Consider the following 22383-nt stretch of genomic DNA (forward strand, 5'->3'; position numbering starts at 1 on the left):
GCTAAGCACAATCACCCACACATAAGGCTCGACAAATGGGAGCTACTGTTACTAGGATGAAGGACAGGAAGCCTAGAGTTCTATGTAATAACGGACAGACCAAGCGCTGGACGTACAGTGTGTTACCCAACAAAGGCATGTGCTTGGTGAGGGTGCTGAGAGAGGATTCAACCAAGCACCCCCTCATGGCTGAGCTAAGTAGGTCCCTTATAATACTGATTCTTCAAGAGTGCAAAGCAGCCCTTGAAAAGCTGGTTCAGAGATGTGTTTGAAGAGTTCAACTGGACAAAGGATCACATGCTTCAGTGTCTGAGCGGAGTTTCTCAAGCTCAAGACCATTGATATTTTGGGTCGGCTACTACTTTGTTCAGGGTTTGGAGCCTGTCCCATACATCATGGGATGTTTAGCAGCATTCCCGGACCTTCCCACTACATGCAGGTAACATCCCTCACCTCAAGCTGTGATAACCAAAAATCTCCCCTGGCTGAGAATCTAGTCTAGAGGAAGCAGACACATATGCCATTAACAATAATAACAGCAGCATCTAACATCTGTCGAGCACTCGCTCTGTGCTGGATCCCCTTCTGCATGCTTTAGCCCTTTTAACTCAATCTTCATGACAACATTATGAGGCAGGCGCTATGACTCTCCCCATTTTGCAGATAAGGAGACTGAGGCACAAAGAGGTTTAATAAAAGAGCACAATGGGCAAGCGTAAGAAAAGTGGGACTGGCGAGACCTCGCCTCCATGTGTACTCCAGAATTTCTCTTGAAACAAAGGCCCTCTTGGGCTCTCCGTTGGGTTTCTACTCAGGAGAGCAACATGGGCGCAAAGACCTGGTTGCAAGCTGGTAACTGGCAATCAGAACACAGGCCTCAGTACCAGGGCAGGTGTGGTGAGGAGACAGTAGGCTTCTCTCCTTGGCTCCACAAGGGAACATGGGTCCTCAGGTAGCAGACTTCGAATGAAGAGGAGGCAGAAATCTGGACTTTTATATTTTTTAACACTGCTGCTGCTAAGTCGCTTCCGTCATGTCTGACTCTGTGCAACCCCATGGACTGCAGCCTACCACGCTCCTCCATCCATAGGATTTTCCAGGCAAGAGTACTGGAGTGGGTTGCCATGCTCTCTCCGAACAATATAAAAGTAAGACATTCCACAGCCCCCTCAAAAGATACAGGCAGGCTAAATTTGAATGAAGACTGACAGGGTCCCTGGTTCCGCTGTGCGAAAACGTGACAACTTTCTAAGTCTCCTAACGACAGAGTTACCACACAAGAACGTGTGTGTCAGCACACGCGCTCAGCAGACAGCTGTGCCCAGCAGGGCTAACATTCTTCACAGACCACTGCCGGCGTCAGCCATCTGGGAATCCGGAATCAAAAACTCGAGGTCCGTCCTGTGAGAGGCCACAGGGGCTCTTCTCATTTAGGCTTGATCAAGGACCCACACCTGTCACCAGGGACAACAATCAGATGTGTCTCACACGCTCATGTACACACACCACCATGCCGTGTGAACTCAAACCAAGGTACCAATCTTCATTTATAACATCTGCAAAAGGAACTTTCTGCTAATTCCCATTAAAGGGTAGGTACAGTGGCAAAGCCACAGCACGTCACAGTGGGCAGGCTGACGCGGGGCACATCTCTGGTGGCAGGCAACTCACCAAGGGGAGCTAAAATGGGCAAGACTCTGAGCCCAATGCTGGGACGCTCTCCTCGGTAAGTATCACTCAAGAAAGAGGAGGGCCATGGGGACAAAAACATCCTTGCCAGCATTACTTAAGAGGAAAAAAAGTAGAAATAGCCCCAAATTCTATTAATAAAATATTAGTTAAGTAAATTATGGTTCATCCACTTAATGGAACACTAGATGGCCAAAATGATGGGTTCTGAAACTATATATTACAGGAAAAGGCTGACATGTAATTAACAAAAAAGCAGGATACAAAACTGTATGCACCACAGGCTTAAAACTATGTGAGCAATCACATGAATCAGAAAAAATGATGGAAACAAAATCCCTATGCCAGCAGAGCTCGTGCTCCTGTAGCTGAATTGCCGACGCCTTTTCTTCTTCCTTGCCCATCCATCTGCAAATGTGGTTGGCGGTCCCCATCTCCTCCCAGGCCTTCTGCCTGCCAGCACTCACTCCCCTCAGTCCAGGCCATCCATTCCTGGCTGACCTCTCCACTGGTCCTGCAGCAGGGTAAACAAGATACCCCACCTGCAGCCAAACGAGACTGGCTCAGCGAGTGGGAGACAGCAGTACCACCTCACCGGCCGCCAGGCCCCAGCCTCACGTGCTGACCACACCTCTCCCAGGCATATCCTCCCGCTCCCCTGGGATCCCAACACTCACTCCGGGGGAGTTACTGTTCCAGGCACAGGGGTTAGGAAACCTGCGCTCTGCCCTGGTTCAGCCAGGCATGAGTGTGACCTCGTATAAGTCACCTCAACCCTTTCCACCTACGTAACCTCAAAAGCATCCCTCAGACCCCGCAGGTCGGAGCCGGGCAACTTGTCCCATCGTAACACACGAGCGTAAAAACTACAAACAGGGAGAGCACACCACACGTCCTCTGTTCCCGCGTAAGGCTGATCACAACGGATGGGCTCTGCTCCTTGTCAGAGAGGCCAATACAGTCAAGTCCACGGGGGCAGTTTCATCTCAGCGACTCAATGCATGATCAGCGTTTCGGCCTCAAGATTGCCTACCTCTCACAACAAGACACCTGTTATTATTTTACTGGATAGTCCCTAAAAGCTTTATGCCAGAACATCCCTGGAAGGACACGCAAGGACCAGGCATAGCAGCTGCCTTCAGGGAGGGGAGGTAGGAGGCTCCTGACAGGGGAGGGCATGGTGTTTGCTTTTCACAGGATATTCTTTTGTTTCTTTTGAATTTTATACCATGTGCAGTCATGTTTGTTTTTTTTAAGCTATGCAAATATAAGAAAAGCCTGTCTGGAAGTGTGTACATTTATCTGGGAAGTCGGACAACTGGGATGGGACAGAGGGAACTTTTGGTTTCTCTAGGACTTGGAGTGGCAGTGGGGTGGGGTCAGTGCTCCTGAATGATCAGAGAGCAAACACACACTTCCAAATAAAACAAGAATTGATAAATAAAAATTATTCCATCTATTTAAAAGAATTAGTAAGAATAAAATACAGAGAAAGGGTTGTGAAAAACTCTTAACGTGCCTTATCAGTGTAAAATAAGGAACGTCATAATTAGGGACCAGGACATGAAGATAAAGCAGCAATCATGCCCACATGTCCACCTCAACAGTCAGACAGCGAACAGTCAGGAAATTAAGAGGAGAAACCCCTGGCCCAGCAGCCCAGAAAAACCCAAATAAGCTTCTAAGCCTCTTGAAGGTGGTGCAGGGCTTCCCATACAAGCTGGCTTCTCATCGGATGGTTTTCCCCTCCCTGGAGGAGGGCACCAGGACCCTGGTCTAGGCTCTAGGGCTCATCACCTGAGATACCAGTTCAGCAGCCTCCCAACCCGTCGCACCCCTCTGGGCGGGGGCCCTGCCATGGCTGCCAAGCAGAGCCCACCTCCTCTGCCACTCCTGGCCGCCATGTTCAAGCATCAGGCCAGGGCACCTTGAGGACTCAGGGCCGAGGTCTCTGCAGCATCTGCTGGCCTGGGGGGAGGTCACTGAGGACCAGCCAGGGAAGAGTTCTCTCTCCCTCTGACCCCCACACATTGCCAGTCTGGCCAGGGCATGGGCACTGGGTGGGCTGTCCAAGCAAAGGCCTGCCAGCAGTGATCTCAATGCCCAGTGTTCTGGTAACGTAAACAGGAGTATCTGGTTAACTTATCAAGGGCTGGCCGCCAGCCTTTCAAAGCAAGCTGTCAGCTGCTTCACTCACAGATGAAAAGCAGAGTCCCCAAGAACATCTCCACCCAGATCTGTTTACTTTCCACCCACCTGGGAGTGGTGCTGAACCACCAGGCGGTTTCCTCTGCTCTGAGAGGGCACCACCCTACTCGCTTTCCCCCTGAAGTCGGGTGAATGCTGGGGTACCGGCAATTCAGAGGCAGGTGGCTGGAGGCTCCCAACAGAGCTGGACTCTGTAACTGGACTGAGCCGGGTCTCCACCTACACCTTTCATTAGCTGTGTCTCTCTGGACAAAATTCTCAATCCCAGCCTCAGGATGCCCATCTGTAAGATGGGGATAACAAGACCTATGACAGCCTAGCATGGCATGAAAAAGGACCACATTAGATCTTCTGTATTTAAAGACAGTCTGGTGCTCTGTTCACAACAGACGCTTTAAAAAATGTTAAACCAGCCGGCCTTTGTCCCTCGGTGGCTGTGTGGCTTTAATGAACTGGTTGTGGCCTCAGTTGCTTTGTCTGACAAATGGGGATACAGAACATCACCATATGCAGGGCTGTTGTCAGGTGAGGGCCATGGAAACAGAACAGCCAGGCGTGAGGACAGGACAGGAGCCCCATCAGTGTCTGCTCCCTGCTGCTCTCACTTCCCATTCCCTTTCTATTTAATCAAAGTTAATCATTCACAGAGCTCTACAAGTTATGAAGAAACAGTTCTGTAATATCTCTCCTGCTAATGAGGAAACCCCGAGACCAGCCTCTGGCCAGGGTGAGGAGAACAGGACGGGGAGAAGCAGGAGCCCGTGTTTCTGGTTTATGTCCACCTGCAGCCCATTTGGGGAGACACATCACCAGATGACCGGAGGGCAGCCAAGGCCACAAGGCCACGGCACAGGGGGCTCATTCTAGGAGGTGATTTGACCTCCATGTCCTGGAGAGAGGAGAGCTCCCAGCCCCTCCAAGTGTTGTTCCAGGCCCCTCTTCCCGCCGAGGCCCCTGGAAGACAGCCCAGGGCCTTCCTACAGGTGCCAGTGAACCTAGGGCTGCTGAGAGATTTCAGGGCCATTTTAAGTCAGGTGGCGTGTGATCCCAGTGAAGCAAAAAGGGCTTCCCTCTCGGCCAGTCCACCGCCATCCACAGCTGGCCTCTCCTAGGAGGAAAGAGACTCAGCAACGGTCCAGCCATTGGCAGGCTCTGTCACTGTGGGCTCTGAGATCCTGGACTCGCGGACCCTCAGTCTCCACATCAGTAAGATAAAGACAAAAAAAAAAAAGTTTATTCCATGCAGTTGTTCTAAATGAGGGTCGTGTGAGCTAACACAGAAGGCTTAGCCCAGTGTCTGATGCAGACTAAGTGCTCTCTGGATGTCAAAAAACCAAAAATGTATCTACAAGAGGCAGACATAGAGTAGTGGTAGCTTAGGGCTGGGGGTCAGCGATAGCTAAAGGGAGTGGGGTTTCTTTTGGAGGTGATGAAAATGATCTAAAATTGACTGCAGTAATGGTTGCATGTATCTGAATATGCTAAAAAAAACATTAAATTGTACATTTTAAATGGGTGAATTGTATGGAATGTGAATTATATATATCAATAAAACTATTTTTTTATGAAAATATTCCAAGACCCCACTAAGTCTTTTAAAAACCCATTTGGCCCACTAGAAGAAACCAGTCTCAAAGGCAGGCCCCAGACCCTCGCCCTCTCTAGATACTGAAGTAATTGAAACCAAGATTCCCAGCGGGGAGGCCTGGGCTCATCTAGGGCGCATGTGTAGCACTTGGGCCAGGCCTGACTGTGGGCTTTAGGCACCACTGGTCTTGTTGCTGCTTCCAAAGAGAGTGGTGACTCCAAAGAGCAGGTCATGCTCCAGGACACCCGCTTAGCCATGAAAGGCCTCTTGGCTCTACCTGGGCACACTTCACACCAGTTGGGGAGCCCAAGTCGAGAACAGCCTGCTCCCCACTGACAAGCCAAGGGTCGGCCTGCCTGTGACACCTCCCCCACGTCTGGAGTCTGAGTCTGGCCCTTGCGGATCTGACAGCACACAGGCCACGTGGGCTGCAACTCACAGGAATGGCCTGTACATTCTTTCCCCAAAGAAGGAAAAGCCATTCACATGTGAGGTCATTTGGTTTTCCTGGCACGAGGCTGAGAGCCACGGGCCACTCAATTCCATAGAGAACTTCCCCACATGACAAGGATCAGGCCCTGCCTGGTATTCATAAAATATGGGAATCTGTGGTCTGGCCACCTCAAGCATCTAACCTGACTCCTCTGTGTGGTTGAGCTGAGACTCTCAACTTTATAGCCTGAAGCCTCGATGGTCGCATCCGTGAAATGGGAATAATCAATCCATTCCCTCCTAGGATTGTGGTAAGAATTAAAGAGCACAGTACCAGACTGATGGTGAGGGCTCAAAAAGTAAAATACAGTACAGTTAGCAACCCCTCTCTCGCCAGGGTCATTTCTACTGAGTGTGCTAGCTTTGCTGACTGGGAACAAGGATTCTGCCCAGGCTCCAAGCCCCCCATGGGGGAACCTCTGGAGAGGCCAAACCACTTATTACAAATTTGCAGAAAAGAAAGAGACACTGCTTGGATCAAGAAGTTTCCCAAGTCTCTTCTCTGTGTCCCTGAATAACCCGCTGGACTGGAGCTTCTGTTCTGGCCTGTCCCACAGTCCACCCTTGGGACACCTGCCCTCTCAAGACAACCCCTTTGGCACAGGGTCAGGAACTCTGACCTCCAGAGGCTTGGAGCTGAAGGCAGCGGGGGCATCAGCTCTGCCCATTGCTTTCAGGGACTTGGGAGGGGTTCCTAGAGGCCCCAGACCCAATAGAGATAGCCACTGCACCTCTTTAGTGAGCAGGAAACCTCCAAAGAGAGGCCAAGGCCCAAAGTCTGAGCTTACCCTGACCGGCCCAATGACACAAGAGCAGGACGGAAAACAAATAAAAGGAAAAACGTGAAGCTGAGTAGCTCCATGCGGTGGTTCTCAAACTTGAACATGCATTAGAATCACCTGGAGGACTCGCTAGAACAGATTTACGGATCCCTCCAGACTTCTGCTTCCATAGTTAATGGGCAGGTGGAGAAACTGCATTTCCCACAACAGTCCACCTGGTGCTGATGCTGCTGGGCTGGAGACCACACTAAGGACCATGGGCTTCATGCTTAAGAGGATGCGTTTAGGGGCAGAGGACTTGGATTTGATCTGGGTCTGCCACTTACTAACACTGAGACCTGAGCAAATTCTTGCCCTTTTTGAGCCTGTCTTTCACCCTGGGCTGTTAAGGGGTTTCCATGCGCTAACATTTGCAAAAAGCTTGTGTGAGTGCACTCAGTTGTGTCCGTCTCTTTGCAACCCTATGGACTGTAGCCCACCAGGCTCCTCTGTCCATGGGATTCTCCAGGCAAGAACACTGGAGTGGGTTGCCATGCCCTCCTCCAGGGCATCTTCCCAACCCAGGGACTGAGCCTGTATCTCTTGTGCCTCCTGCACTGGCAGGCGGATTCTTTACCACTGTGCATTTGGGAAGCCCTTGCAAAAAGCCTAGCACATGATAAGTTGTTAATAATATCTTGAGTTCCCTATTTAAATATAAGAAATAAAAGACAGATGCTCACAGAAAGGAGTGAGATGATAGAAAATGCTCAGGGTCTATGGAATTGCCTGTGTTTTCTAGACGGTCACCTGGACCATTCAAGGGTTACAGAGGTTGCCCTGGTGCCCGGTGTGTGCCTGAGCCTGGGCCAGCATGCACCAGCCGGCACTGTGCCCCAGTAATCCCTGGCCCCAGGCTCCTTGACCCAATCAAGGACATGTGATCAGTAAGACGACCTCAGCCCAGAACCCACACCAGTGCTACGATGCTGCCCACACCTCCCTCCTGAGGGACCGCCACATGCCCTCACACCGAATGCAGGTAGCAACACAGCCTCCCAAGAGAAAGTTCCAAGCTCCAGGGAACCCAGAGCCTTCGGGGTACCAGAGATGCCCTAAGCAGAAAGCAGGCGGCAGGGGGGACAAGCTGAGACCAAGGAACCACACCAGTGACGTGCACTCTGGGTGGGGGAGGGGAGGATGAAGCATGAACAGACTATCTATAAACCACCACTCCCTGGGGAGTCGGGGCTTTCTGCAATCACTCCATGCCGAAGAGGAAGTTTCTGGTTCCAGGAACAGTGAATGGAGGAAGGGAACAGAGAGGCTTGGCACTTTAAGAATTCCTCCTCAGTGGCTTATAAAACAATAATTCGCCCTTTACCCCCAGGAGACTGGTAAACAATTAGAGAGGTGATTACCCCAAATACCACTGTGGTTGAGGAATCCGGGAGCCCTCGTGCCTGGCTGGAAGGGTGGGCTGTGCCAGCCATGCTGGAGAGCAAGCCACTGCTACATTATGCAATGCAACATGAACCTGCCCAACAACCCACCTACGAAATCTCTCAAAGAAATTCTCACGCAGTGAACACTGGGGTGCTTGGGAGAACATGCATCATTCTGTTATCTGTGTTGGCAGGGAAGGGGTGGGGGACCAACAGCATGACCATCGTAGGGAGACTAAGGTAAAACATGATAGATATGCAGTGGCTTTGCATGGATGGACCCGCAAGTGGGTCATGAGTTGAGGAGCCTAATGAAGTCAACCTCTTCATCCGATGTCCAGGAAAATACAGTTTCTTCTCCCAAAATACAGACACAGCACATTATAAACTGGTGCATGCGTGCGTGCAAAGTCACTTCAGTCATGTCCGACTCCTTGCAACCCCATGGACTGTAGTCCACCAGGCTCCTCTGTCCATGGGATTCTCCAGGCAAGAATTATTGGAGTGGGTTGCCATGTCTTCCTCCAGGGGATCTTCCTGACCCAGGGATCAAACTTGCATCTCTTAAGTCTCTTGCATTGCCAAGAGGGCTCTTTACCACTAGTACCACCTGGGAAGACCCTCCATAAAGCGGCACAGAAACCTGCAAATCCCTTTATTAAGAAATCATAGGCAAAAAAAAAAACAAACACAGGCAACTTGTAGGCCATGAAAAACGCCACCCAGGCCCAGGTGGACGTAGCCCAAAGCCATCTCCACCCTCCCAGTCTCCACTAAGACCCAGCCGTGACCCAGCACATGGGCAGCCCAGCAGAGCAGGCTTGCTGGCCAGGTGGCCGGCCAACACCTCAGCCTGGCCAACCCGGTTCGAGGGACAGGGCAGCAGGGGGATAGGGAACAGGGAGGGGAGACTGAGGAACAGGACCGTGTCTGTGGAAACTTCCACATCTCTGGAAGGATGGGAAGAAGAGCAGCTGTAGGCAGATCTGGCCAGGCCCACCCAACCAACTGCTGGGAGGAGGCGGGACACGGGGCTTCTGTCTGTGGGTAAGTGTTTGCACAGCCTCCAGGGAGATGGGAGATCCACGCCCACTATGTCTCCCAGCTCCAGACTTCAGCTCAGAAAGTGTGCAGGGCATCAGAGAGGCAGCCTCCCCCAAACCTTGTTCCAGAGGAAAGGACAGTGGTAAGCCCTCAAATTCAAGGAGAGGACAATGGAGGCAAAGTGGACCTCTGGGAGCCCCTAGAGGAGGGGAGGAGAGAGGGAATAAGGTCTTGGAGTTGCCCTAAGATGTGGACTATTATCACCACTCAGTGAGCCACGCGCTATCTCAGCAAATCTACTCAACAACCCTGCGCTAGGGGAGCAAAGCGAGGGTCAGCGGCCTTCAACAACCTTCCCTGTCACACAGCTAGTGAGAGGCAGAGCTGAGATTTGACCTGGGCTCCATAGGATGCCAGTGCCAGAGCCTTTTCCATTCTGCGGGGGACTGAGGCCCTTCCAGGTTCTCCGCTCAGGCTGGAGAACAATGAGGACTTGGCCAGCACCAGTCTCAGGTCTGCTGAGAATCACACGAGCACATATACGGCTGTCCCCAGGCAGTCCCTGAGCCCGTCCCAGGGAGGGCAGCCCAGGACACCAGATGAGAATCACGCCAGTGCTCACATCCAGCCATGAGAGAAGGTCCTGGATCTTGTGGCTCCCTAGAGATGCAGAAGGGGCCGGGCAGCTCTTTCTCCTAGGTCTCAGTTTTGGGGAGGTGGGAAGAGGGTTTGAACTCTTGTGTCTTTTGGCTTCCTGAACACAAAGCCCATTGAGAGAGACCATGAATAATTATACGGGCAGCCAAGTCAGGGGATGTGTATGCCAGGGTGTGGGCAACCGGCTTGTTTAGGCTTGGATTGGCCCAATGTCAGCAGCCTCCCTCAAGGCAGGCCCTTGCAGATGCTCCTGAACCATCCAGGCCCCAGGCTCCCTCTGCCAGTCAGCTGGAGCCAGGTTCATTCATTCACCCATCCATTTCACTTACTCACTCATTCAATAAATTCTTACTGAGCATGATCAGGAACTGGGGGTCCCACCATGGACCAAGTAAAGACACAGTCCCTAAATCAAGGAGACTCTGGTCTAAGAAGGATGACAAATGTTAATCAAAGACTCATATAAATGAATATATATTTGCAAACTGAGCTTCAATGCATAGAGAAAAAGCTATGGAAGATATGAGGCTAAAATGAGCCCCTAAGTCCAGGGGTTCCCCGGTGGCTCAGCAGTAAAGAATCCGCCTGCAATGCAGGAGACACAGGTTCGATCCCTGGGTCGGGAAGATCTCCTGGAGGAAGAAATGGCAACCCACTCCAGTATTCTGGCCTGGGAAATGCCATGGACAGGGGAGCCTGGTGGGCTACAGTCCATGGGGTCGCAAGAGTCAGACATGATTGAGCAACTAAACAACAACAACTTGATCCAGGTAGTGTGTGTCTGTGTGTCTGCCTGTGTGTGTGGTGTGTGTGTGTGTGTGTGTCTTCGACTACTGCTCTGAGGAAGTAAGTGAATTTTTAAAGCTGAGGAATTTTAATTAGATGAAGGGACTATAAATGTGGAGGGGGACCATAAAGTTTATCAGCAAAACCAGGGCACTTGAAAACAAAGGGAAGGGCTGTTAATAATCACATCCGGACAACAGGTGCAAACTGAGATGCATGGTACCCAGTGCACGTGTGGGGTCAGGGAGGGCCATGGAGGTGGTGTTGCCCAAGCAGGGAAACGAAAATATCAGAGGCCCCAGGGGGAAGGGACGAAGGCTGCTGAGGCCACTGGGCAATGGACGCTGAGGCAGATGCAGGAAGAGAGGAGCAGGGAGCCAGGAGTCAGCAGACCGCAGGAGCATGGAGCTCCCCAGGACACTGGATGGGGTCTCCTGAGAACAAGGGAGAGGTCTTATTTGATTTCAGCTGAGGGTTGAAGGGTAGGGTAAGGTGGGTGTGCAGGAATCAGGTGCTAGTTTCACACTTGCATCTTAGAAAGAGACACCTAATCACAGCATGCAGAACAGATCAGAGGTGGACCAGGATGGCAGGAGAGACCAGTCAGGGGACCATGGCAAGAGAGGTCCAGGCAAGAGGCAAAGGTGGCTTAGACCAGGGTGGTGGTGGCAGAGACGGAGAAGTGGGTGGGTATGAGAGATACTCAGGGAGAGAGTGAGGGAAGGAAGGAGGGTTCAGAGGTCACGCCGAGGTTTTGGATCCAATCCAACAGAGGAAGGAGGAATGGGAGAAGGTGCCAGACACCCACAGCACTCACCACGGTTACAGAAGAAGGCCCACCGTCTGCAGCCTGACAATCTAACCTGAAGTTAGCACAGAAGGACTTCAGAGCAGGCTGCCCTCCGCAGCCTACCGCCCCAAGTGCTCTGTCAGTATTGAGACAGTCAACCCTCAATACTGCCACCCTATGAGGCTGGTGCTGTCATTCATCCCATTCTACAGAGGAGAAAACTAAGACAGAGATGCTCACAAGGTCACATCAAACAGCCAGTCGGAGGAGCGCAGAGCTCATGCTTCTAACCCAGGCTTGCCCAGCATGGCCCTCCTCCCTCCTGCTCCTCCCGCAGGCCCAGCAGAAGGTTACATGCACCAGCCCGGGCACGGCTCCTCCTCTCTCACTGCCCACAGCCCACCTCGGATTGCAGCCCAATCAGATTGCCCTTGGGGGTGGGTCCAGGCAGAGGCAGCTCCTGAAGCCCCCAGTCCAGGTAGAGGTAACCCTGCTGTGTACTCAGGGTGGCCCATCTCACCCTGGAACACCTTAAAAGAGCAATTCCAATGCCTCCTGCTGCCCCCTGTCCCCAAACCTCTCCACCAACACAAGGAGAAAAACGAACCTGAAATCATCATTAGGAGCCTCTCAGGGGGAAACTGGAAGGGGACACGGTACACAGAAGACCTGAACCAGTTTCCCTTTAATGGACACCAGGCCAACCTTGGGAATAAAGAAAAAGGGAGGCCATGGGCCCCTGCACCTGGCATGGCCAGCTGACTTTGGCCAAGTCCATTCCTCTTTCCCACACACTGTGACTTCTCCATCTAAGCAGGGGAGCCAGCCCTGCCTGTGCTTCTAGAAGGCTTTCCAGACCTAATCATAAAAAGGGGGAAGGGAGAGAGAACTAGACCTACCTGCCCAGGACTCTGCCAATGGCCCTGGGAAGGTCCCACTTTGGGCCAAGTAAAGACACAGCCCCTAAATCAAGGAGATTTTGGTCTAAGAAGGATGACAAATGTTAATCGAAGACTCATATAAATAAATATATATTTGCAAACTGAGCTTCAGTGCATATAGAAAAATTTATGAAAGATATGAGGCTAAAATGGGCCCCTAAGTCCAAGGACCTCCCTGGTGGCTCAGCTGTAAAGAATCTGACTACAACGCAGGAAACACAGGTTTGATCCCTGGGCCCAGAAGAACTCCTGGAGAAGGAAATGGCAACCCACTCCAGTATTCTGGCCTGGGAAATGCCATGGACAGGGGAGCCTGGTGGGCTAAAGTCCATGGGGTCGCAAGAGTCAGACACGAATGAGCAACTAAACAACAACAACTTGATCTAGGGTGTATGTGTGCGCGCGTGTGTCTGACGTGGGCCCTGCCCACCTGGCCCCAGCCACCCCTAAACTCCTCACACCTGCTGACTCCCAGCGGCCCTGGGACAAAGCCCTTGCTCGTCAAGCTCATCTGGGCTCTGGTTTTCAGAAGGCACACCTGGGGAAGTGTTCTAGCGTGCCTACCACCTGTTCCCTGTGCTGCTCTCTGCAGGCCTCCCTCAAGGGGGTCAGAAGGGCATCACGGGCCTCCCCCTGCCATCACTGCAGCCTTGTTACTCACCTCCGTCCAGTCACCCCATTTTTCTCCATCCTCCACCTTTTCCATGCTTTACTAGAATGTTTGCGGAACAATGGACACTCAGCACCGGGAGATCTGAGTTCTAATTCTGGTTCCACCACCAGGGAACCAGCCGTCTGTTCAGACCACCACCACCTCTGACCCTTCCACTCCACCGTCTCACCTGGAAAGCCCCCGCACCTTACGGGGGCCATACTGCCTCAGACCTGCCCCAGAGAGCTCTTGTGAAGAACAAGTGATACAGCCACTGGGAAAGCAATCTGAGGGAGGTGAAAAGGTTTTCCAAGTTGGCCGAATCATACAATATGATGAAAATACAGACCCCACCCCGACAACTGCCATTCTGGTTCAGGAATTCTGGGGTAAGAATCGGTATTTTAACAAGTAACAAGTACTACAGGTAAATCCTAGAATCAGACGTGTTGGGGCAACTCTGGGCTCTGAAAACATACCGGAAGTCTTTATCACCTTGCCTTCTGGGCAGAGAAGGGAAAGAAGAGTTTGTGAAAGTGCTCCTTGGCTCCCGGCAGACTTACAAAACAACAACCCCTGCTTAGGGAGGCCACTAGGTACAGGACGCCATCATCTCGTTTAGTCCCGGCAGTGATCCTGCAAGAGAGATCGCCTTCTTTCTACAGATGAGGAAACTGAGACTCAGAAGGAGGACCTGTTGGAAGACTCAGCCCAGAACTGGCAGCTCCAAAGGCTGTTCTCAGTACCTGGAAACCTCTGCAGGATAGACTCTCATACAGGGAGGGGCAGAAAGGAGCCAGCAGCCCCAAGCTGGACTCGCTCTCCTGTTCCCTCCCCAGAGCCTGGACATGACCTGTGCACAGGTGGTCCCAAGAATCCTATCCTGCAGGAGAAAGGCACACACTACTGCATGGAGACAGAGGCTGCTGCCTCTTATGCCCACATGTGAGGGAGACAGGATCCTGGAGCCTGCAATCTACAAAGGTAGGTCGCTTCAGTCATGTCTGACTCTTTGCGGCCCCATGCAACAGAGTCTGCCAGGCTCCTGTGTCCAGGGGATTCTCCAGGTAAGAATACTGGAGTAGATTGCCATGCCCTTCTCCAGGGGATCTTCCTGACCCAGGGACCCAACCTGCATCTCTTACATCACACCTGCATTGGCAGGCGGGTTCTTTACCACTAGCGCCACCTCGGAAGTCCACAAAGGTAGGTAGGACCCACATAAGAAACAGTCAGGGCAGGGGGCAGTCAGCCCAGGGCAGGGGCAGTTCTGAGCCAGACCTCCTGGTGCTGGAGAGAAGGGCTCCCAGAAGGTCTAAAAGGATAGGGTGCCAAGATCAGAAGACATATTGCATTGGGAATGAAGCCCAAGGTACACTGGACTCCTCCTTCCCCCCAACACACAATCACCGCTAGGCAAGCAGCATAGAGAGTTTCACACAACTCCGGACTCCCTGGAGAGGAAGTAATTTCCTCCTGCAGAGGATACTGCCGCCGCCACCCAGCCAGCCAGTCAGACGGCATCACACAGCTTCTTGCTCCTCTCCCAGCCCCTCCAGGGACGAGAAAACTGAGAAGCAGAGGGAAAACACTATGGCCATCCTAAAACCTCGCCTTCCCCCAGACTCCTCATCCAGACCTGGCAGCGGGTGACTTTTCTCCCACTTAGAGGGCACAATAATGACATAGCTGCCATTTAGTGACACTCACTAAGCACTCTGTCCTGATCATCACATTCATTCTTCACAACAAGTTTTAAGAGGGAGATTTTGATTCCTGTTTTAGAGACAGAAAAACTGAGGCTCTGGAAGATTAATTAACCCAGCTGGCAAAAAGCAGGCCCCAAACCCCAAACCAGGCGTTTCCCAACCAGATCCCAAACTCTTTTTACTTTCTCTTTTCTCTCACTGAGCATCTCTAAGTACAGGGTCCTAAACCAGTGACTGCCACAACAAGAGAGAGAGCCCAGCTCCCAGGGAGCTCCCACGGCCAAGCCGACAGGTAACTACACACCCCGCCAGTGACATACGGACTGAGCATCGGGAAATCATAACACCGATCCTGGCCAGGGGCCGGTACACGGCACGTGCTGGAGGTCCACTCCAGACAGCAGGCAGAAACCAGTTTGCTCTGCAGGGTGAGCTTGTTTGGGGGCCCGACTCAAGACAGTGGTGGACCTCGAGTAGAGCAGGAAGCCAGAGGGGAGAGCTCGCTCTGTTAGCAAGAAATAGACCTTTTTTCCACAGGAATTTAGGAAGTGTGCCATTAGTCTCTGGAACTCCCTGGAAGACAAGGGATCACACAGTAACCTTCTAAGAGAGAAACAGCTTGGGGCAGGAAGAACTGGGTGGGGGGGGAGGGAAGCCAGTGGGGAAAATGGAGCCAGTTGGCTCTGGGGTCCCTGTTCCACCCCAGGGTGCCCAGCAGACTGCACCCGGCTTCACCAGATTTACACAGAAGACGGATGGGGATCTGGCCGCCAAAGGCCCTCCTCCATCAGGAGATCTGGAGCTTGGCACTAGCTCTGCAGCTCCAGGTCTCCCCAGAGCTGTGCTGCGGCCAGCCTTGGACTCGGAACCCCAAGGAGACCCAACTGGCCAGCCCACCCACCTCGGCTGACAGCTACCACGGCAGGCCCAGCCAGCCAGGGACCCTGCCCTGGGAAAAGAGCAAGGGGACGTGGGAGAGGGCCCAGGGCACTGTGCTGACCTAACACCCCTGCCATGGGGGCTCAAAGTGCCTGAGAGTTGCAAACCGTAAATAGTCAATACATAAAATATTTCAATCCCATTTCTGGGTATAGACAGAAAAGAACTGAAAGCAAGGACTTGAGTAGGTATTTGCACACCCACGCTCCTAGCAGCATTATTCACAATAGTCAAAAGGTGGAAGCGACCCATCAACAAATGCACAGGTAAACAAAATGTGGCATGCACATGCAATGGAATATTTGTCAGCCTTAAAGAGGAAGGAAATGCTGATACACCACAGCAGGGATGAACATTAAGGACACTATGCGGAGTGAAATAAGCCAGACATGAAAGGACAAATGCTGCTGGATTCCACTTTAATGAGGTTCCTAAAGCACTCAAGTTCACAGAGAAGAAAGAATGGTGGTGGCTAGGGCCTGGGGGAGGAGTAAAGGGGAGCTGCTGTTCCATGGGTGCAGAGTTTCAGGTTTATGAGATGGTGGTGATGGCAGCACAACAATGTGAATATACCTGTTGCCACTGAAATGCCCACTTTAAACAAGGTCAAAATGGTAAATTTAAGTTATGTATATTTACCACAATTAAGTAAATACATATATATATATAAATTAAATATGAAATATTGTGTGTGGAATAGAAAAATAACCGTGTTACCTGTGGGGAATTGTTTATGGTTTTGTTTTGTTTTTACCATGAGCATGTCATACTTTCATAATAAAACCAAAAAAGACATTTAGACTTATAAGGCAAACAGATTTCAAATTGCAACCCACGAAGGGATTTAAGAACTCCCGGTTCTCAGAATGGCACAAAGATGTCACCTGACTCTTCCTCTGGCTACCACCACCAGCCTGGCCAGCAGTGGACCATGAGAAATACCCCTCCAGAAGCAGTAAGGCAGGCTTTGGGTGCTGGTCAGCTGTATTGCATGTGTCCCCTGGCCCTCCTCTGCCCCCATGAAACCAGCAGGAGGGAAGTACCCCCCCAAGCCAGAGGTGATGGAGGGGTTAGAGGGCCCCTCCCGGGGCTCTGACTCCAGGATGACTCCTGTTATGGTTTCCCCGGGAGGAAATGAGCCTGAGCACCCTTTCTTTCCTTCTAGGACGGCACAAGGGAATGACTTGGCCCATCCCTGCATGCCCCAGTCTCTCCCCAGATGGCACTGGTGAAACCACCCTGCCATCCTCCTCCACAGCGGGGAAGAAGCTAGACTGAAGAGGGAAGCAGAGGAAATGGCTCATCTGCCCAACTGAGGAAGACACGGGATGAGGGAGGCACAGAGAACCCCCAGCTCCCTCCATGAACACACCAGGCCCTGCCTTCAGTCCTGTGTTCCCACAGACTAGTCACTGCTGATCCATCCGGGACCTGCAGACCCCAGACAACTGGCCTTGCCTCAGTTTCCTTTTATCTGTAACTCGAAGGGGATGGACCCTTTGCTATCGAAGCCTCCTTTTAGCTCTGAAACCCTAGACTTCCCTGGAAGCTGGGTGATAGGCCAGAACCAAGAAAGGGCTGGGGAAGACAAGACCCAGCCTTGGAACAGGGCAGCTTCAGAGCAGATGCTCAGACGGAAACACAATGCTTCTAACTGGAACACCAGCACCTCCACCCTCAGGCCAAGCCACCCACTCATCTATTCATTTTATTTTTTCTGAGCTCTTACCCTGTGCCAGGGACCGAGGCAGTGCTGGAAAATGGCAGTGAGTCAGTCAGCCTTGGAGGTGCTCACAGCCTCGTGAATGTTGCCACCAAGTTTCAAGACCTGCCATCACAACCCCTATCCCCAAGGCCAGCCCTTTGAGGAAGCAGAACCTGGAAGAGTGACACAAACAGCAGGCAGAAGGGGAGGCCCAATGGCACCCTGAAAAGAGTACCAAACCAAACCTGAGAGTCAGGAAAGTCTGGTTCAAATCCTGAGTCCGCCGCTGATTCACTGTGTGACCTTGGACAAGCTTCTTCGGCCCTCTGGGCCTCAGTTTCCTCATCTGTCAAGAATGAGACCAGATCCGATCTTGGATCTGGTCTGTGCAGGACCTTCCAGCTCTGACAGCCTGCGCCTCCTGGACACAAGCCCTCAAACCCGGGATCACAGCCGGGATGCCTACGGGAACCAGCAGCATGGCTGACCCACGCGGGATCCTCAGATCCAGACAAGCCGAGCTGACAGCCGGCCAACTCCGGGAGCTCTGCAGCTCGGCGTGCAAAGCCCAGCTGCTGGAGGCAAACGCCTGCTTCAACCTCAGGGATAAAATGGATGTCGAAGTTGTCTCGGAGTTGGAACCTTTTATCTTGGGATAGGGTCAGAGGACCAAAAGGAAGCTCTGTGCCCCACTGTCTAGCACGGGGAAGTGGAGCCCCACTTGCCCCATCTCTGTCGGATTTGAACCATAAACACAGCCCTTTTCTGAAGGGAAGGACTTAACACAAACCAGATGCAGCAGGGACTTTCCCCCACCCCCTCTCGGCCCTAAAATTAAACCTTCAGTGTCCCCTCTGCCAAAATTCACTTGAAGGCCAAGCCTTAAAGAGCCAGCACCTCCGGTTCTCACCCTCACACACTCTCAATCACATCCCCTCTTAAACAAAATGTCAAGGTCCTCAAATGGAAAGTGTGGATGGGCGGCCTCCCAGGAGTGCCCAGCAGCCCTGCAGGCCAGGGACAGAATTAAAAGGAGAGATCACTGGGGAAGGAACACTGACACCCTCGCCCCCTTCCACCAGCCCAACAGGGACAAAAGTGCAGCCTCACAGGCGTGGATTGTGAAGGGATTTGCCCCCTGGGAGGCCAAGGGTGGGGCTGGCAGAGGAGCACAGCCAACCCATAGGGAGCAGGCCTGAGCAGCAGCCTGGTCCTGGGGGGCGGGAGGGGGGGGGCGCCGCACACTGGAGATTCCTGGAAGAGTTCACTTCCTGGACTTCAGTTTCCAGTCTCGAGAAAATGGAGTGAATCACAGGCATTTATTTAACTGATCTCATTCAAAGCAGTGATGACTCGGATAAAACCCATCTCAGGAGAACTGGTCTCTTGCTGGGCTTTGCGGGCTTCCCAGCTGCCAGGCAGGTGACTCCTCGGTCCTGAAAGTTCTCCTGGTCCTATTTGTTGTTTCTCAGTTGTGTCCGACTCTTTGCAACCCTGTGGACTGCAGCACACCAGGCTTCCCTGTCCTTCACCATCTCCCGGAGTTTGCAAGTTCACGTTCATTGAATCAGGGATGCCATCCGACCATCTTGTCCTCTGGTCCTATATATCTTTCCAATTCTGCCTGAAAGCCCAGACCATCCATCTACCTTCCTCCTCCCCTCCCCATGGCCCCTGGCCATACTAGGGCCATGGCCCAGCAACCAGCACTAATCAGCTTGCTTAGCACATCTAGTCTCCCCAGCAAGCAGACACATACCCTGTTCTCAAGCTCAGGGGGCCGTGTCTTACCCACTCTGCGTGCTTCATGGGACCCAGCAGTGCACAGCACGCAGCAAAGTGCTCAGAACAGTTAAATCTCACTGAGCTGCCATTCCCCAAGAAAAAGGGCAGATGATGGCAGAAAAACATTTGGAGAGGGATGTTGCTGCAGACAGCAATTCTCTGACTTGCAAAAAAAAAATGGAGTACTATTTTTTTTAAGTATTTAATCCTACAACTTCAACATAGTCATTTTCATTTTTGCATGCTATCTTCCTGTTTACACAGATTTTTACAGTTGCAACCGATTACAACGTACATACTAGATAAAGTTCTGCTTTCAACATTCTGTTGAACATTTTATTCCTGTGTGATCATCCTAAATGTCACTTAAAGGCTGAAAAAATGTTCCACCACGATCATGTGTCAGGACGGTTTGTTAAATTCCTCCCCTGACGTGAGTGAGACACAGGAGCCTTCCCTTCTGCTCCTATGGACAGCACAGAATATTCTGAAGCCTTTCTTTGTTTTAGTTGGACACCTTCCCCAGGACACAGTCCTGGGGGTGGAATTACCCAGCCCAAGGGTAAGAACATTTCCATAGTTCTGCTACATAAACAAGCCCCAGATACTAACCCACAGGCTGCACCAATCTTCAAGGCCTTCAGAAAAGACCACAAGCACGCATTCGACTAGAAGCTTGCCCTGATCGGATTCTCTTCTTACCTTTTTAAAGTTAAGTTGTTCTGACTGGAAGAGTTCATCTTCTCTGGGCCTCCAGGTTCAATGCTCTGGACATCCTTTTTCTTAAATCTTACCTCTAAGTCCCACCTCCTCTATACCTGTCCTTCTTGTAATCCCAGTCCACTCTGACATCAGTAGACCTTGTGGCTCCCCTAAAGCTTTCCCTACCAGGATGCCCCCCATTTCTGAGGCCCCTGATCCCCTTCTACACTGTGACCCCCACAGCGCCACATCTCCCATACAAAACTTTGCTAGGCAGAAGGCTGCTGGAGGGTTTCTTGACCTAGAGCCTCCAAGATGACCCCTAAGGGTGTGGAGTCATTAGGGAATTGCCTGTTAAGCTGAGTCCTACAGGCCTTCGAGCTTCCTGCTGCCTGGGCCCCTATCTCGAGGGGACAGTTTGAGTCTGGGCCAGCAAACACACTGCTGCTGGCAGACCCCCAGGCTGAAATGATCCAGGGCCATAACAATGAGGAGGCGTTTACACAGTCTAGGGCCAACCCAAACCCCTCCTGTCATGCTGTCTGGAGGAAAAGCTAGAACCCAGACAACAGCCTACAGTCAGAATTTGGCTCAACTGAGAGTAGAAGACCAGAGGTCACTAAGGTGGACAGGGAGGGGAGGCGGGCAAAGCAGGATACACAACACTGAAAAGCCCTCCCTCCACAGGAAACCAAACAACAGGGCTGGCAGGTCACTGCAGGACACAGATGTTTGTGCTTAGTGGCCAGGACAGGGTGGGCAGCCTGTCTGGTACAGACACCCCCTCTGCAAGCCCAGGATGAGAAAAGTGGCTTCCACCCACCATGATCACCGCAACAGTGCTTTCACGCAGCCTTGCAAATAGCCCACCGGCCCACCTGCTCCAAAGCCAAAACCCATCACAAGAGAAAACAAGAGGAGATTTTCTTTCCTTTCCTCTATAAATACTTCCCCTCTGGGCTTGGGGTCCAGAAGAGATGCCTGACTCACATTTGGGGAGGAGGGGGCAGCTAGTGAATTTGCAGTCTATGAGGAGACAAAGCATCACCAAGATGTCCCAGGGGAGGTGAAAGAGTTGAGCTTGTTTAGCTGAACACCTATCGTTCAGCCTGAAGCAACAACATTCCCAGGTCATCCTTCACAGAGGTCTCTAGCGTTGTCTAAAACTTAAGGCAGGAGCTTGTTAGAAATGCTGATTCTGTGGCTCTGAGCCCAGAGTATCTGGTTCAACAGGTCTAGGCAAGGCCCAGGAAGCTACAATTTTTACATGAATGCTAGGTGGTCCACAGACCACCCTTTAGGGAATAGGGCCTTGGTGTGAAACTCTCCCCTTGGGTGGCAGAAGGTGGACATGCCTCAAGGAACCAGAATTCTACAGGGAAGTCATGGCCACCTAGAGTAGTAGATGATCACTTAATTAAGGTGTAAGTAGGAGGCTCTTAATTGCTACCTGCCTCCACTCCTCACAGCATAGATCTTCTCTCTTCACAGAGCAAAGCACAAGCCATACTGTCCTCAGGAGTCCCTCTCCCCCTCCCAATTACCATGAATTGTAACTGGACCAGCCTTGACAGTTCACTGTGGTTTTCTGGGTGGGGAGAAGCAGAGGGTAGAGTATCTAACCAACCAGACAGAATAAATCAATCCCAGCCTCTCCACGTGGCCACAAGCTAGAGCCTTACCCAGCAAGGAGCTCTTTACCCAAACAAATAGAACAGCAGCTGAGACATTCTGGCGGCGTTCCCCCTTCAGGGCCCCCCCAAGGAAATGTCCCAACACCAAGATTCTCTGTGGTGGATCCCATGGTTCCAAAGTTCTGATCATCCACAGCCCCCAGACATTGGAAAACTCTCCCCAACTGTGTCAGATGAGCTGCCCATAGGACAAGCAGCACTAGGAACATGAAGCCTCCTCTAAGTGCACGTCCTCAAGGGCCTGACAATTCCACAGCTGGGTAGCTCTAAGAAGCTATCATTTCAGCATCACCTCTTCTTCCCGTAAGAGGAGCAGCTACAGTCCTGCCCAAGTCCCACCCAACTCAAAGGCATGGCCAAAGTTGCAGGAAAAAGGAAGCTTCTGTGCACCACCTCCTCCATACCAAAAAGAACACAACCATCCAGGTGAGTCCTACTGTGGGCACAGTACCAAGTGCTCCCAGTATAGTCACCCATTTTGGCATCTGATGCCACCTAAGAAACTGAACAGAGTCAGACACCATTGAAGCGACACTTCGCATAAGAAAGTGTTAGTCAGTTCTTGGAGTTGGAGATTGGAGGCCTCCATCCCTATTTGAGGTTGTCATTCCACGGACAGGCTTTCTTCTTCCTCCTACCCCAGTATTCAGAGCAGACGCGTAACTGCTCAGGTCACAGATGTCTCATTGTGGGTTGGGGACGTCGGCCACCCTCAGCCCAGCACCAGCGCCCCGGCCAAGAGGTCAACAAGGGCCAGTCCAGATCAGGAAGCGGTCTCTCCTGCTGCCGGGAGGCC

At 51.9% G+C, this 22383-nt stretch overlaps 1 protein-coding gene across 10 annotated transcripts in view; it reads right to left on the reverse strand.

Moving 5' to 3' along the window:
- ACTN1 (actinin alpha 1) overlaps window positions 1–22383 on the reverse strand; it is a 97541-nt gene that overhangs the window by 50358 nt on the left and 24800 nt on the right. Inside the window, exon 1 of one of the 10 annotated variants that reach the window (XM_081513511.1) lies at window positions 13063–13120. The exons of the other annotated variants lie outside the window; for them this stretch is intronic. Within the exon in view, the coding sequence (XP_081369637.1) occupies window positions 13063–13107 (45 nt within the window). The 5' untranslated portion in view covers window positions 13108–13120. Of the gene's footprint in view, window positions 1–13062; window positions 13121–22383 lie in introns of those variants that run through there. 10 annotated transcript variants of the gene reach the window in all.

Source organism: Giraffa tippelskirchi, chromosome 7 (genome assembly GCF_054371585.1).
Source record: "Giraffa tippelskirchi isolate mGirTip1 chromosome 7, T2T-mGirTip1v1.2.pri, whole genome shotgun sequence".
Taxonomy (NCBI): Eukaryota; Metazoa; Chordata; class Mammalia; order Artiodactyla; family Giraffidae; genus Giraffa; species Giraffa tippelskirchi.